The following is a 16,691-nucleotide window of genomic DNA, read 5'->3' as shown; positions in this document are numbered from 1 at the left end:
TTAAGAAGGGGTGAATTGTTTGTGGGAGACTTAGCAAATAAGTTTCATAACCAAAACTGCAACATTACTTTGTTTTACATTGGTGCAACTCTGTTTAAATCAAGAGAGTCATCAGAGTTGTGCAAGGCTATGCCAAGGGCCATCCTTGGCCGCAGCACCTGAGAGTTGGTATGTTGGTGTTGCATACATGCCAGGTGAGATCTCTGGTGCAGGTGTCTGTAAGACAAAAGATACTTTTCTTATGCATATCCCAAACATTTCCACCATCTGTCATGAAACTGCATTGCAGGACTCACACAAAACAACTATTCTAAGAGATTATTAATTTTTGCCAGCTAACCTTCTACTGGCAATAATGGAAATTGAATTAATTATCAGATCTCTACAATCACCAATGTATGTGATTTTATTTAACTGCATGTTATTTTATCTTTTTCATCACTTTTGCCCTAGAATCACAAGGAACGGATTGAGATCCAGACTGGACAGAGCTATGTTTCTAATTTTGGTTCCATCACTGACTCACATGCAGACCAGCTGTGAAAGTGCTTTCCTCCTTCACAAAGTGCTAGCAGGTGGAGCTGTGTAGGATAACACAGTGGTCAGCTTCTGCTTGAGTAAATGGGAAAGAGAGAAGGAGAGTATAAATATTAAAATCTGCCCATGGATATGCCAAAAATGCTCCCACTATCACTGCAGCCTTTGACCATCAGAGCTACCAAAAAACCCGAAAGGCCTATGGTGGCTTGGCCTTTTGTGGAGTTTAGCTCAATTGTTTTTACACCATATAGGTGCATATCCAGAAATGGTTATAAGCAAGCATTATGGTACAGTGTGTCTGTGTCTGTACTGCAAAGAGGCCTCCATTATCCTGATTACACCGAACAACTGCAGGGGCTGAGTGGGAAGTCTCTTGCAGCAAAGGCTGATAGAATGGCTCTGTACTCAAGAACAAGGAAACAGCATCTCTGAAACACACCCCTTGTTTCTCTATGCCTTTATTGAGTTTTGCAATGAATGCTTCCTCCTGCGTCTTCTCGTGTTCCTTGTGGATATGTCTGCAACATGGGCAGCATTGGTGAAGGCTCACTAGCAATCCTGTTCCTGCTTCCAGACATCTAATCAATTGCTTTTTAGAGTTTCTTGGCTAAGCTAATCTAACTCAAATTGTTAGAGGTAGTTTAGGGTGATTTTTGAGCAAAGATGGAGCAGGCTAGTGGTTCACATGGAGCAAAATAAGGCCATGTTCTGCCAAGTCCTCCACGTGGGTCATCAGCTCGTGGAAGACTGGTTGGAAAACTCTAAGAAAAGGACCTGGGGGTGCTGGTCGACAGTGGCTGAACATGAGCCAGCAGTGAGTCCAGGTGGCCAAGAAGGCCAATGGCACCCTGGCCTGTGTCAGCAATAGTGTGGCCAGCAGGACCAGGGCAGTGATCGTTCCCCTGTACTCAACACTGGTGAGGCTGCACCTTAAATCTCGTGTTTGGTTTTGGGCCCCTCACTACAAGAGAGACATTGAGGTGCTGGAGCATGTCCAGATAAGGGCAACAGAGCTGGGGAAGAATCTGGAGAAAAAGTTTGATGAGGAGGATCTGAGGGAGCTGGGGGTATTTAGTCTGAACAAAAGAAGGCTCAGGGGGAACCTTATCACTCTCCACAACTACCTGAAAGCAGACTGTAGTGAGGTGGGGGGTCAGTCTCTTCTCCCAAGGAACAAGCAATAGAACAAGAGGAAAACAGCCTCAAGTTGTGTCAGGGAAGGTTTAGATTAGATACTAGGAAAAAGTTTCTTCACAGAAGGGTTGTCAAGCACTGAAACAGTGGAACACTGAAACACTGAAACTTGCTGCCCAGGCAAGTGGTGGAGTCACCATCTCTGGAGGTATTTAAAAGACTATAGATGTGGTGCTTAGGGACTTGGTGTAGTGGTAGAATTGACAGTGCAGGGTTAATGGCTGGCTCAATGACCAGGGAGGTCTTTTCCAACCTAAAATATCCTATGATTCTATATAAACCTCCCCTTGTTTAACTTTCCATACAGTATCACAGATTAGGTTTGTCTGAGGACAGATCAGAGATGTGCACAGGGCCTAATTTGCCAAGCTACTTTTTATTTTTTTAACTGATTAAATCTCATGTGCTTTTTTTTTCCAGGCACATTCAAAGTGGTTTGCAGGACTTTTGATCACTTCGTTGGTGGGATGAAACATCTCTACGAGGTCAGCAGCTGCCACAATACCACCCGAGCCCAGCAGCAGTACGGAGCCATGAGGCTTTACTACATTGCTGCGGAGGAGGTTGAGTGGGACTACGCCTCAAATAAGAGCTCAGCACCAAAGATTTACAACATCAGCAGCAATGAGGAAAGGTACTCAAAGCAAAAAACCTTTGTGGGCATGGGACACACTCATAGTGGAGGGGAAACTTTGAAACATCATTTCACAAAGCTAGCCTTGTACTTTTTAGGAGGAACTCTTTGCAGAACAAAATAACAGAAAACATATTTATAAAGTCGTAGCCTCTCAGACTAGACTAGTCCATAGGCACCAGTTTCAAATGTTTTCATCTCAGTGTGTCTTGTAATGCCGTTGAACTTAAGAAGGCTTCCAACTCCCTAAATCCATGTGTGTGTTTCAGCCCTGGCTCAACCTTACAGTGATGCCCCCCAACACTCTCCTCTCCCTTACTTTTCCCAGTCTCCTCATTACAGTGGTCTAGTTTTGACATAGGAAAAATGCAGGTACCTCTCCCAGACATGAGCCCCTGTAGGCAGTGCAGATGCATGAGGGAGGTGTTGAGCCTGCTTCTCTGCAGGGTAGTAACCCCTGGCTCCTCTGAAAAGGTCAGAACATAGTAACCCCTGCAAGCAAATGACGTCTACACTGCACTGTGCTAAGGAATAAAAATTCTGTGCAGAAAATACCTGTTCTAGATCATATTGCTTAGGCTGGTCCTTGAGGACACTTCCGTGAAAGCAAAAAGGAACAAGGAACATATTTCAAAAATAAACCTTAATCATCTTAATATTAACTCCAGTAGTGTCAAAGGCTGCTGTTGCAACACAGTCCATTACTACAGTAACCAGTATCCCTGGGGCATTTTTTCATTTCATTTAACATGTTGTGAGCCAACCTTGCAACTCCCCTGCCAGGGGCACCTTGGAGATGAGCTGCCAGGAGACATAGCTGCTCTCAGAAGAGGGTGAATGCTCTGCTGCACAGTGGATGGCAAGTGTCCTCTGCCAGCGAGTCAGCCCTCTAGGATACCATGGGAGCAGCAACAAGCTGTGGGCGAACATGTAAACCTGGAGGGCACAAAAAAAGCATCCTCTACTAGGTGCAGAAGGGAAAATACATTTCTCACTTTACTGTCATGCTGGGAAAGCATCCAGCCCTGCGCAGAATACAGCAGCAAAGGCCAGAGTAAAGCAGCTCCCTCTTATCCCAGATGGTGGCATTTGCTTTCGAAGGTCAAGCTTTGGTTATCATCTTCCTGTGGCTGAGGTAGTGAAAGCAGCCATCGTGATAAAAGGATTCAGGTTTTCAGGGACAGGCAGTATCTTTTATTGGAAAGAAGAATGCAGCTGGAGACAGTGGCTGAACCTAGTCTTATCTTGAACCTCACCTCTGCTCTCACAGCTCTGGTGAAGGAACTCCCAAAAGTTTGTGGTGAGTGCAATTTATCCTCAGCTTTACCTGTTTGAAGAAGGTGTGCATTTAGTGAGGATTATCACTCATTATTTTGCTGTTTAAAATCTCTTGCAGTACTCAAGGGCTTCACATCAATCATTCCATTGCATCAGGATGTATATGCTTTTCAAATCTTTTGTGAATAACACAATAGTTAATAGCTTTTAGATGTGTAAAGTTTAGTGGTTTTATTGCCTTTTTATTTTGCAGCTATGGGCACATTTTTCTGAGCCAAGCAGAAGATCTGATTGGTTCAAAATACAAGAAGGTGGTTTACAGGGAGTACACAAATGGCAACTTCACACATCGCAAAGTGAGGACAGAAGAGGAGGAACACTTGGAAATCCTGGGCAAGTAGCTCTCACGTCTCTCAGACCAAGCCTGGTCAGTGAGAGGATTGTTTTCCAAAAACTAAGAGTTTTTCCATCTTTTTTAAGATGGAAAACAAGCAGCACAGATTATCAATGATTTTACAGACAATTTATATAATTGCTGAGTTTAAAGATGCTTTCCAAACTAAAGAATTCAGTCTTGAGCATGAATAAGGAGTTTCCTAAGGAAACAGAGAGGAAGCTAAAATGGCAATTCCAGTATTCACCTTAGCTTTAGAGCTTGTAACATAGGGGGGACTCTTGTAGGCAGATTAAGACAATATAAAGGGGCTGGATTTGTGTCTGCATTGGGCAAGATATATTTTACATGTCATAAAATAACCATCAGCTAGTTTTTTATGGGGTGAGAAGTGGGTAACAACTGGTCATAAAGTAGTCATAGAATCATAGAATATCCTGAGTTGGAAGATCATTGAAGTCCAAGTCCTGGCCCTGCACAAGACAGCCCCAAGAGTCACACTATGTGCCTGAGAGCATTGTCCAAATACTTCTTGCACTCTGTCAGGCTTGGTGCTGTGACAACATCTCTGGGGAGTCTGTTCCAGTGCCCAACCACCCTCTGGGTGAAGAACCTTTTCCTAATATTTAAACCTAAACCTCCCCTGATACAGCTCCATACTGTTTCCTGGGGACAACACTCCCTAGGCATGTATTTGATGTTTCCTTTTTCCTTGAAGTAAAAAAAAAAGTTAAAAAAAGGCAGTTACCAGCTTAAGAAATAAAATATTAAAAAATACAAAAACCATCCACAAGAATTTTCTTTAAAAACAAACTGTCCAAAAACCTGCCTCAAGAGTGAACATTACTCTTCATTGACTAAAAAGAAAAGTGATTATTTGTATATATGGAGCTTTCCATGAGCTGAGATAACTAACTAATTTTGATGGCTTTGCTGAAAGAGTAGAAAAGCCCAAGAGTTTTGATAAAGACCTTGGCTCCACTCCTAGACCAACCTCTTGAAAGTTTATTGAAATCAGAAAAGCAGCATTAATCACAAGCATTGTCTGTTTGAATTTAGGGCCATTACTCCATGCTGAGATTGGTGACTCTGTACTGATTGTATTTAAGAACAAAGCCAGCAGACCTTATTCGATAAGTGCACATGGTGTAGAAGAAGTGGGTTGTGAAGAACAGCCTGAGACACCAATTACCCTCCCTGGTAAGCCTCTTCTTTTGTATTTCTTTTTAATCTCTTTTCTTTGAGCTAGAAAGGTTGTATATAAAAGTATTTAAACATATGAATGATAATCCCTTTCTCAAGCTTGCACACATCCATATGTAATACATAATACACTGAATGTTTACTCAGCTATGATTCTGAGTTGTTATACATGTAGGTTCCTGATCAAGTGAGCATATTTGGGCAGAAACTGAACCTTTGTTCCTATCAGGGATAGAAAAAGGAATGTAATATTACTGGAAAACTTCCAAAAAAACCAGAAGTAGGACCATAATCATGGCAAGAGAAGTGTAAGCCAGTGCTTCATTTGCCTCCAGACTGACACTCTAACAATATTTTAAAAACTTTCAAACTCAGTGGTAGTTCAATATGGCAATATTTACTCTGCCTCTCTATTAGGCTATACAGAATTGGTATTTGCATTCAGAGCAAATACAAAATACAAAACGTAGCTGTCATATGAATTAAAAATCTTTGAAGAAGGGTACCAAATACGCCTCAGTTGCTAGTGAAGAAAACAGTAGAAAATAATTCTCACAGCGCTGAAATTTTTTATATAGAAAAATTCCTGTTAAACTTTTTGAACTTCAACTTTTATGTTGGTTTTTACATTCTAGTAGGAAATTAAACTCAAACCCAGGCAATCCAAAATGTATATACCTTTGCTTTCCAACACCCATGCAATTTTTTTCATAGTATTTGTGAGCTCCAGTGTGAAACTGAATGAAAAGAAATTCTGATGTAATAAACCTCTTTGTAAGCTGAAATTTCTTTCCTGTAAGCAGCTGTACCAGTACAGTATAATCACACAGAAACTCACGGCCAAATGGGAGCCAACATCTGCCTTGCTGGATTTTCATAAACGAATACCTGTGGTTAATACACAGGGAGAAAAAAATACAGCTGATTTATATGATTCCTTTTGTTTGTTATTTGCTCCATGATGATGGTGCCGACAGTTGAGGTATAACGCTGGGAACACTACTGTCGTGTCTCCTGTGTCCACGTGGGAGCAGGCTTGAGATGAGTTAGACGAGGGAAGGAGTCTGTGAGAATAAGCCAAAAGGATTCTTCAGCCAGATCTAAGGACAGACTTCTCCTTAGGCGTTTGGAAGAAACAATTAACACAGAAAACAAATCCCTCAAAACAAGAATAATTCCTGGGCACTTCAGTCCCTACCACTATCATCTAGAAATCATCGCTCTCTGCCTTCCTAGGCCAGGCTGGACTGCTCACCCCAAGCTTGCCAGAGTCCCTATAATTCTCCTAAGTCAGTCATCAGAGAGATTTATATCCTGATAAATTATGCTCCTGAGAGCACTCCCAGCTCCCAAACAGACTGTGGAGGGCATGGTAAATAGATGCAGAGAGCATATTCACAGCAGCCTAAGCCAAACCAGCTCCCAGCTGCCACAGCTTTGTCCTCTCCCTTGGCCACTCTTCCATTTACCCAGCAGCAAAAAGGGAGAAAACATCCATTTTCCTCATGTTTATCAGTCTTTTCAGGGGTTATGCTTTATTTACTCTTTAAAGATGGCTCTTCAATGCCTTCTGAATTGTCTCAAGTTTTAAGTAGAGTCGAAATTTTTTCCATCTACAGCCTCCAAACATCCTGAAGTGGGGAGTAAAAAGTAAGGAAGCGGTGGGGGACCATCACCTGCCTCCCTTCTCACATCATACCCTCTAAAAAGAGGTGATGACATGTGGGCTAGATACAATTGGATGACAAACTCTTCCCTGGTTTATGTCTCCATGACATGAATGGTCTGGAGACTGCGGGCTTTCTTGTTAGTGTTTTTTGTCCTATTAGTCTAGTGCTGTGTCTTGTAAGCCTTTCTGATCTCTGCTGAGGTGTGTAAACCCATGCTGTAATGAACAGAAGGTGCTTGTCCTGTAAGGTAAAAAGGCACTGCAATACTTACATGAGACCCATCTCATATTGTATGACAGTTGAGAGACACCTTTTTTTTTTTTTTTTTTGTTATCTCCCTCTGCAATAAAACCCACTACTGCATGATCTATCAAAACAATGTAGTGGCTCAGTGACACAGATCTAGGCTCAGTCACTTCACAACTATTTAGGCTTAGAAACTATCCTTGTCTTGATGCCCACAGCTGTTAGCAGCTGTTGAGTTGTGGCTGTAATACCATGGTCAAGAGTTCTATGATCTCCTTGTTTTACCCTGACTCATAACATGTCCCAAGATGCTCTTGGCTGTTGTCACCCTGGAAGACTTTTGCGTCTGAGGTTGCCTGGTTCAACATCTCTCCACCACTTAACATGGCAAGGTGTTGACCACATCTTGGTCTCCTACTCTTTCCTGCAGTATCAGCAAAAAAAAAAAAAAAATAAAAATGCAGAGACACACAGCACAGACAGTTCATCTGAACACAGATATTTGTGTTCAGTGTAGAGAACTGATCCACACCCAAATAGATAATTTCCTCATCAGTTTGTTCTGCTTCTTTTTAAATCAGAGGTCAGGGAATTTCTGCTCATGGAGGATGTGGCAGATGTGATCACTTTGGGAAAGGGACAGAGGTTTTGGTAATTGCTGTGGAGCAGAAGCTTATCTGGTAGAGGACAGGAGCCCCCTGCTGCTCCCAGTCAGCAAGTTGTTCATATTTAGCTCTCCTCAGGCTCCCAGCTGCTATACTGCTGCAGCACCTTCTGCAAAATCCCAGTGGCAACTGCCACATCTTTTTGCCCTTTTCAATTGAAAAAGTCAAAGAAATCTTGGCTCCCAACATCTTCAACTGACCTTAGGCATCAGCAGCCAAGATCATTGAACTGCTACAAGTTTTGCCAAGGAGGAAGATGAAAAGTCCTGTCTGTAAACTTTCCTCTGTGGGATGCCACTGTTGTAAGTATCATTTGCAGATCTTTTCTGGGGCAATATGCCTTCATTTACACCACTGGAACTTCACTGACCTCCTGGAAGGTAGAATCATATTCCTATCCCATTACTGCATGCTTCCACAGATAGTTTTGATGCAGATCATTTTTTGATGAGGAGAGTAGCAGATCTGATTTACATACTCTTCAGAGCCTCTGATACCCAGCTGCTCATGGTAAAATTGTTCTCTCTGTTTCAGGGGAAATAAACACTTACAGGTGGAATGTCCCAGAACGATCTGGTCCTGGTAAAACAGATCCAAACTGTATCACTTGGGTTTATTATTCAACGGCAAATTTTGTAAAGGTAACCAAGAAACGGCCCTTAAAGCTTACATTACTTTGGCTAAAGCATCCTGCCTTGCATAATGTTTCTGAAAAGATTCTGTTTCTCATTGTGGGGAGGATCACAGGCCAGAAGAGGCCATTACAGAGCTAGATGCTTTGTCCTCTTTGATAACAGTTGCACATACCTGGGTAATTTCATCTACTGAAATCCCAAGGGATACACCATGGTACTGTGATTTCCTCCTTAAAGAATAATTGAAGGGATTTTGGGTGAAGGCAAAACATTACACAAAATCACAGAATCACAGAATGGGTAGGTTTGGAAGGGACCCCTGGAGGTCATTCCTTTGGTAAATTAACACAGAAACATGTTGAGAAAGAAATTTTTAATCAGAGTACTGTTTCTTTTTCTCATCTGATAGGGAAAAGGAATTTAATCTTTAATTAATCTTTATCTATTCCATGACATGAGGAACTGAGAATCTGTAATACATATCTTTATTTTATTTCAGGACACATACAGTGGTCTGATTGGGCCTCTTGTAATTTGCAGAAAAGGAACTCTAGATGAAAGAGGTCTAAGGAAAGACATTGATCGTGAATTTACTCTTCTGTTTATGGTGTTTGATGAAAATGAATCCTGGTATTTGAAAGCAAATATTGAAACATACCTTCATAAGAATCCTGATGATTTTAATTCCACTGAGAACTTTGTAGAAGGCAACAGCATGCACGGTATGTAGGACTCAGTGGCTGCAGCCTGGAGGACAGAGGTTTATTTTTAGGAAAACATTGGACTTAGACTGCAGTTACTCAACCATGTGAGAACTTCATAAACTGCAATGCTGGAAACAAAAAGATTTCCTGAGGCCCAGCCAAGATATTTTTCTAACAAGATGGTTTAGTTGTATACACTTGGGAAGAGGCTGGCCTGCCAGACTTCCCTTGCTATTTGGGAGCCATGTTCTTTGCAGGCTTGTTCTGTAGGAGTGTAAGGATGATATTTTAAAACTGTGGTTGTAGTAGCAACCAGCCCAGGAGCTAGGCAGAACAGCCTAGCTGGATGGGGACATGAACAGCCCTGGCAAAGCAAACTTCTCTTTCTACAGGTGGTACCCATTTTGGGTAACAATTCTATTTTCCTCTTTTTCCATGTAGCTTCTCAGCAAAAATCCTGTTTGTTCAGGAGTTAAATCTCAACCAGTAAAAACCTGATTTGATGCTTTTCAAGACAGTGTTTGCTGATGTATACTTACACGATTTGGAAACATGCTGAAACAAAAGCATGACTGTTTCCCCGCAGTGGCAGTGGGTCACTATGGAGAGCCCTTGCCCTGACCATACATGCCTGTCCCCTCTCTGCCTGGCCACTCCTTCTTCCCCAAAAGTCCGAAGTGCCTCGAATGCAGGTTATCATCATCCATAAGATGGCCAGTTATTAATCATCTCTATTTTGTCATTCTTCCAGCAATCAATGGAAAGATTTATAACAGTCTCTTGGGTCTAACAATGAATCAAGGTGACAGGACAAACTGGTATTTGATAGGAATGGGCAATGAAGTGGATGTCCATACAGTTCACTTCCATGCACAGACCTTCATCTTCAAGGTTAGTAAAATAAATCAAACTTTTATAGTGTGATGGGAAATTTCTGAAAAAAACCAAACCAAACCAGGTTCCAGCCTTGTTTTGTAGCTTGGGCACGGAGCCCTGGGCTGATGCTGAGGTTGGTGGGAGTTTTGATGTGAAGGAAATAGAAAATGAATTATATTCTTGCAAAGCTTCTATAACTCTGAGGCATATTCATGTTATGAAACAGGAATACAGGGCACTATTAGAGGACATGGTTAAGTGGTTTAAAATACGTGTTTACCCATGGGTATAAGGGAAGATACAGGGACAAAATTAGAGCTACACCTGCTTAGAGTACGGTTTTATGTTGTGATAGCTTGCAGGCAGGACTACCTAAAAAAATCTGTCTTTCAAAGAAACACCTCTGCTCATCCAGTATCTGTAGTCATCAGGAGGAGTCTCCTGTTGTTATTTAGTGGATTAAATGAGAGGTGTCCACAGACCGCAGTTTCCCTGGATGAGACTCTCTTAGAAATGTACAAGAAGCAGCATTTCATCTCCCTTGAGGAGTTGGAAGTTTAACTGGAATATTTCAGTGCTTGTGGGGTTATTTGAGGCAACTCTCCGCTTTTTCCTTGCCACAGACAGATAAGGACCACAGAGGAGACGTATATGACCTTTTCCCTGGGACTTTTCAGACAGTTGAACTCGTAGCAGAAAACCCTGGAACATGGCTTCTGCACTGCCACGTAGCTGATCACATCCATGCTGGCATGGAGACAACCTACACCATCAATAAATCAGGTGCAGTATCAGGAACTTCCTAGGACTCAGAGATGGTATTGCAGCACATTTGGATGAATGGAAGGCAGGGAAGAAAGGAGGAGATCCAATGTCACCGCTGCACCCTGCACACACACCCCCAGTGACATGGCAGAGACAGTAATCTTTGCTGCACTCTGCAACTTAAAAACAGTTGGTGCTTCACAAGTGCCCTTCTGACACAGTGGCAGTCTGTGGACCATAAGTCATCCACAGGTGGTGCAGAAAACATCTGCAAAGCTGGTTTTCAGCCCTTTTTGCCACACAGTGTGTGGGAGGGTCTACAGACTAGCATGACTCTGGTTCCTCTTTGTGATCACTGCTGACTCACACAGGCAGAGACCAGCTGAGATAACAGATGCTCCAGAAAATGATTGTTCATCTTGTCCAAGAAATAGATGATCCCTTGACTAAGAAGAGTTGGCAAACCCTTTGAGTGGTGCTGGTCCCTTCCACCACATGTGAGTGAGTGAAGCCAAAAGTACTCTGTGAGCCTCTCTGCATCACGTAACTTCACTAAACATCGGGATCTGGCATGTCCTGCCTGGGTCCCCACTGTGCTGTCTGCACTCCTCTGCAGGAGTTGTAACAGTGCCAGCAGGCACTCATAGCTGTAACCACGTAGCAGCAGGATGAAAAATGTAATGGCCAAATGTATCCAAAATATTCCTTCCTTGGATAAGGTGAGTTTATTTTATACCACATATTCCTGTGGGCTGTGAAATTTCAAATGAACAAGCAAGTGCAGAACTGAATCATGGAATGGTTTGGTTTGGAAGATGCCTCATCTAGTTCCAACCCCTCTGCCATGAACAGGAACACCTTTCATTAGGCCTTGAACACTGCCAGGGATGGGGCATCCACATGTTCTCTGGCAACCTGTGACAGTGCCCCACCACCTTCATCATAAAAAAATTATTTATTATGTCAAAGCTAAACCTACCCTCTTTCAGTTTAAAACAGCTACTCCTTGTCTTATCACCACAGTAAACAGTGAAGTAACAGAGATGCCTATAGAGAAGGGGGATGTTGCCCATGGAGCTGCCCAGAGCAACAGCTGTGCTGATCTAATCATGATTTCTGTTCAGATCAACTAGGTAGAAATAATTAAATAAAATCAGCATTAATTTTTTTCAAAGAGGAAAAAATTATTTATTAAGGCTTTCAACTTAACTACGCTTTTCTTCTCCCTGCACAGAGCGGAAAGTTCCGTCAGAAGGAGGACTCACAACTGGAGCATACAATACAACTACTGCAACAAATAGAACCACTGAAAAGGGTAAGGATTTTTTAAATTGTAGTTTCAAATTCTTCAGATTCATGCGTAGCTTTCTTATTAACAACTTCTCTTTTAACAGATGATGACAGCAAGGGGGGCAATTTTTTTGGCAAAACTCTGAGTCCTGGAGAAACCAGCCTGATACTTGCAGTTTTTTTTTTCATTGGACTTGTTCTGCTGTCAACGGCATTAATCTTCTTCTGCCTCGTCACCCGTCAAGGAAACAGGATCCATTACATGGCTCTGCATGACAAAAGTGCACTTCTGACAGATTCCTTGTAAATGCCTGCTTTTAATATCACTCACAGGGCCACACTGGATTTCACAACAGAGAATCATAAAATCATTAGTGTGGGGAAAATACCTCTAAGATTACTGAGTCCAACCATTAACCTAATACTGCCAGGTGACATGCTGCTAATGAAACTGGAGCAAGGCATATGCTGATAGTCCTACCCCATAGCCATCACTCACAAAAGTGAACATGAGCTGTAGGGCTCAGCTCCGAGAGCCACTTACCACCCACCACCACTTCCAGTTCTCTGGAGTTCAGTTGAGCTTTGCCTGAGATCCAATCCAGCAGCTGAGCAGAGCAGCACACCTCTTGGCATCCACATTGGCTACACAGGATTTCCACAGGAGTAAGGAGCAAGCAGCAGGGCATTCATGCACTCTGTGCAGAAACATGGGGCTCACACTGGGAAAAAAACACCACCAGGGACTGTTTTAAGTTGTTGGCTTCTGAAGGAACAGGTGTTAATAGTAAAGTCCCTGCAGTTTCCCAAAGTCTGGCTCAACGATTTCACCAACATTTAAGTGATTCTCCCTTCTTTTTCTTCCCTGTCAAATGAGGAAACTCTGCAGTGGGACAGATTTTTGAAGGCATTTAGGGACCTACCAACGTATTTTAGCACCTGATGGGTTCAGCAGTGCCCCTGTTGATAGCTTCTAACAGCTTTTATTAATCTCTTTAAAAATCTAGCCCTGAGCAACCCCCAAGAAAGTTAGTTGACTTTATAATTGCTGCTTGTTGTGGTCCTGATTCTGTATCTCTTCTTTGCACCAAGCAGCACCTCACTCCCTACCTGTAAAGAAGCCATCAGGAGGCTGACCTTTGTGCTCTGCGAGGGAGACAGACAGAATCAGGCCATGTTTAGTGATACTTGAATGTTTATAGCTCATTTTTAGTTAGACAGTGCTCATTCTTGCCTGCTCATGCCAGCTATAGGTCTTGCAGAGGAACTCCACAACAAATGCCTTTGTGAAACTGTCTATCCAAATTTGATTTTGAATGTAAATTCAAGTTGCTGGTTTTTTTTATTTTATTTTATTTTTTCTGCTTCTGTATTTTGAAGTATATTCAAATGCAGGAAGCTTAGCTGTGTTTCACTCCTGCTGTAGCTTAATGGTGTCCTGCACTGATATCCGGTCAACTAACATGTTGACGTTTCTTGGATGTTTGTTTCTCAGTTATTTCTTGATTCTTTTTCTCCTCAGTCATTTAAGAGCACCCATGTGAGGCAGAACTGCAGGACTGAGCCGTAACAGAATTTATATCATAACAACAAACACTTACAAAATCCTTCTCAAAATCTTCCATTTGAGCTGGCAAAACCAGATACTCTAAACCCTTCTATCTTCTTGTTTTGTAAGCATTAAAATTGGGGTCTCCTGTTCTGTGCAAAAAGACTGTTTGTCTATGCAGAACATTTGTTCTCTGTTTACATATAAAATTAAAGCCTTTCACTTAAACATGCAATGTTAAGAAAGAAAATTATTTGGTACTTCCCTTCTTGAGTAGCTAATGCACCTGATGTTCTAGAAACAGAGTTATAAATATCTTTTGACTGTAGAAACTAGCCAGCCAAAGTGATTACAATGATAATAAAAAATCCAGTTATTTGTATGGACCTCCTGGCACAATTCTCAGCTGGATGGTGGCCATGAAACAAGAACGAAGCCTCCGAAGGGCCCCAGGACGTCACCACTGCTGGACCAGTGACACAGCCTGCCACAGAGATCATGAAGCATCACAGAAAGCTTAAAGCACTGAGTTTACCACGGCCTGCCTGGTGCAGGCAGCCCTGTGCCAGCTGTGCTCTAACACTTGTGATGAAGGACAGCATTTCTGTTGGTCTGAAGCACCAGTAGGAACAGAGTTAAGAAACAAAATGAACAAAAGATCAAGTCACTAGAGCAGGCATGTTCTCCACATATTGCTACAGGCCCTCAAGTATGAAAGATCTGGATTATGAACTCGGGTAGCCGTTGGGAACTGTCCTAGAACCGAAAAGTTTCCAGAGCAATAGGCAGCTCTATCAGTCCCACAACATGAGCTGGGCTGAAACCATTCTAAAAAAAACCAAACCCAACAAACAAACAGAAAAGTGGCCAAGGGAACAAAAGAGAACATGGAAGAATTTAAACTTTGGTTTTTTTACTAGAGAAAATTGTGCCTTGGAAAGGTTTTTGAAGGACTCAGTGCATAGATAAGAGACTTGGAAGAATATAACCTGCTTACATTTCCATAAGATGTTTGAGAAGGTCTTTAGTTAAAGCTTCTTAAGGAAATGAAATCACAATGAGTAGAGATGAAGAGTCCATGGAGGTTAATTAACTGGTTAAAAGGCAGTGAAAAGTGGTCAGATTTCATGTTGAAAGTTACTCATGGAGTGCTACAAGTACCCTTGCTCTTCAGTATTTTCTGTAATTGTTGTGAAAAAGGGTGGCCAAGTTGAGGGAGAATCTTAAGTAAATGTAGCATGAAAAAATAAGTGATAAAAAGACAAAATTTAGTACTGATACATTTACAATATTACTTTGTGGAAAAAAGCAATCCTAGCCTTATGTGCATCATACTGTCTAAGCATCTCAGAAATAGGATCTTATCTGTAGTAGTTTAATGGCAGCATTATGTCCAGTGTTTTTTAGGGGGTAGAAGGGCAATTCAATACTAGGAATCACTAAGAATTAACATAGCAAACCAGAAAACCACTTAGTACCATTACATAAATATCTGATGCACCTGCATCTTGAATGTAGCGTGGGTTAAATCCCCAACCACATCCAGACAGCAGCACAAGATCAGCACAGAATGAACAAGAAAGGGAATCAGTGTTGTAGAAGAGTTTCCATATGAGGTATGATTTCCTTGGATTATGGCTTGAAAAAAATAGAAAGGAAAATTGAAAACAGATAGGATGGTGGGTTTGTAAAGGGACAGTTGAGTGGAGAAGGGAGCAGTTTGTCCTTTTTGGCAGAAGCAATGAGCTGGCGGAGCGTTGCATGAAAGCACAGAACAGGAGTTAGCTCTTCATGGGGCAGACAGCCAGCTCTGTGACTCCTGGGCTGAGAGGGCTGAAGATACTCCAGGTTTGCAGAGGTCCAGAAACCAACAGGAAAAATACAAGGGTGAAAATTAAAGTTATTAATTTTCTGACTGACTCTCCCAAAAAGTGACCTCAGAAGTGGTGATCAAACAGTTTGGGTGGGGAAAACATCATAGCACATGGTGGTAGGTTAGGGGCTTGGAGCATCTGTCTGACTGGAGTGGGGAAGTGTGTGCTGAGACAGCTGGGGCTCATCAGCCTGGAGAAAGTGGCCCAGTGGATCTTCAGAGTGTGTGCAAACAGTTGATGGGAGCATAGCATGGGTGGAGCCAGGTTCTTCTTGGCGGTGCCTTGTGAGAGGACCTGAGCAGATGGGCACAAACTGTGACACAAGAAGTCTCCATCCAAATGCTGCACCTGGGTCAAGGCAATCACAGATATGAGTACAGACTGGGAGAAGAGCTCATTGAGTGAGTCTCCTAACTGGAAGTTCTCATGGATAAAAAGCTGGACATGAGCCAACAGTGTGCACTCACAGCCCAGAAGGTCAACTGCATCCTGAGCTGCATCAAAAGCAGTGTTGCCAGCAGGGCAAGGCAGGTGACACTATCCCTCTACTCTGCTCTCACGAGACACCACCTGGAGTACTGCATCCAGCTCTGGGTCCCCAACATAAGGACATAGAGATGTTAGAGGACATTCAGAGGAGGCTACAAAGATGATCTGAGTGAGGGCTGGAGCACCTCTGCTAGAATACAGGCTGAGAGATTTGGAATTGTTCAGCCCAGAGAAGAGAAGACTCCACAGAAACCTCACTATGGCCTTCTAGTACTTAAATGGGGCTTATAAAAGAGAGGGACAGCAACGTTTTACAAGGATATGCAGTGATAGGACAAGGGGGGAATGGCTTTAAACTGAACAAGGACAGGTTTAGATTAGCTGTTAGGAAGAAATTATTTACTATGAGGGTGGTGAGGCACTAGCACAGGTTCCCCAGAGAAGCTGTGGATGTCCCATCTCTGGAAGTGTTCAAGGCCAGGCTGGACTGAGCTCTGGGCAACTTGGTCTAGTGGGAGGTGTCCCTGCTCACGGCAGGGGATTGGAACTAGATGATCTTTAAGGTCCCTTCCAACCCAAACTATTCTGTTATTCTGTGACCCCTGGGGACACCCCACGGCGCCCGGCATGGCCCAAATCCCCTGCTCCGAATTGGGAGGGCCGCACGATCCCAGTTCCCGCCAAG

The 16,691-nt window shown here is 42.7% G+C and overlaps 1 protein-coding gene across 1 annotated transcript in view; it reads left to right on the top strand.

The window, feature by feature from the left end:
* The window catches only part of HEPHL1 (hephaestin like 1), a 33,774-nt gene extending 20,673 nt beyond the window's left edge, over positions 1-13,101 (top strand). The window contains exons 12-20 of the mRNA XM_051780350.1: positions 2,155-2,368; positions 3,900-4,039; positions 5,100-5,240; positions 8,359-8,465; positions 8,959-9,181; positions 9,915-10,054; positions 10,663-10,822; positions 12,039-12,119; positions 12,199-13,101. Of these exons, the coding sequence (XP_051636310.1) occupies positions 2,155-2,368; positions 3,900-4,039; positions 5,100-5,240; positions 8,359-8,465; positions 8,959-9,181; positions 9,915-10,054; positions 10,663-10,822; positions 12,039-12,119; positions 12,199-12,401 (1,409 nt within the window). The 3' untranslated portion in view covers positions 12,402-13,101. The remainder of the gene's footprint in view (positions 1-2,154; positions 2,369-3,899; positions 4,040-5,099; positions 5,241-8,358; positions 8,466-8,958; positions 9,182-9,914; positions 10,055-10,662; positions 10,823-12,038; positions 12,120-12,198) is intronic.
* The last annotated feature ends 3,590 nt before the right edge of the window (positions 13,102-16,691 follow it).

This window comes from Manacus candei, unplaced genomic scaffold (assembly GCF_025592945.1).
Source record: "Manacus candei isolate 608988 ecotype Guabito, Panama unplaced genomic scaffold, ASM2559294v1 h1tg000014l, whole genome shotgun sequence".
NCBI classification, from domain to species: Eukaryota; Metazoa; Chordata; class Aves; order Passeriformes; family Pipridae; genus Manacus; species Manacus candei.
This window is presented reverse-complemented; position numbering and strand designations above follow the sequence as displayed.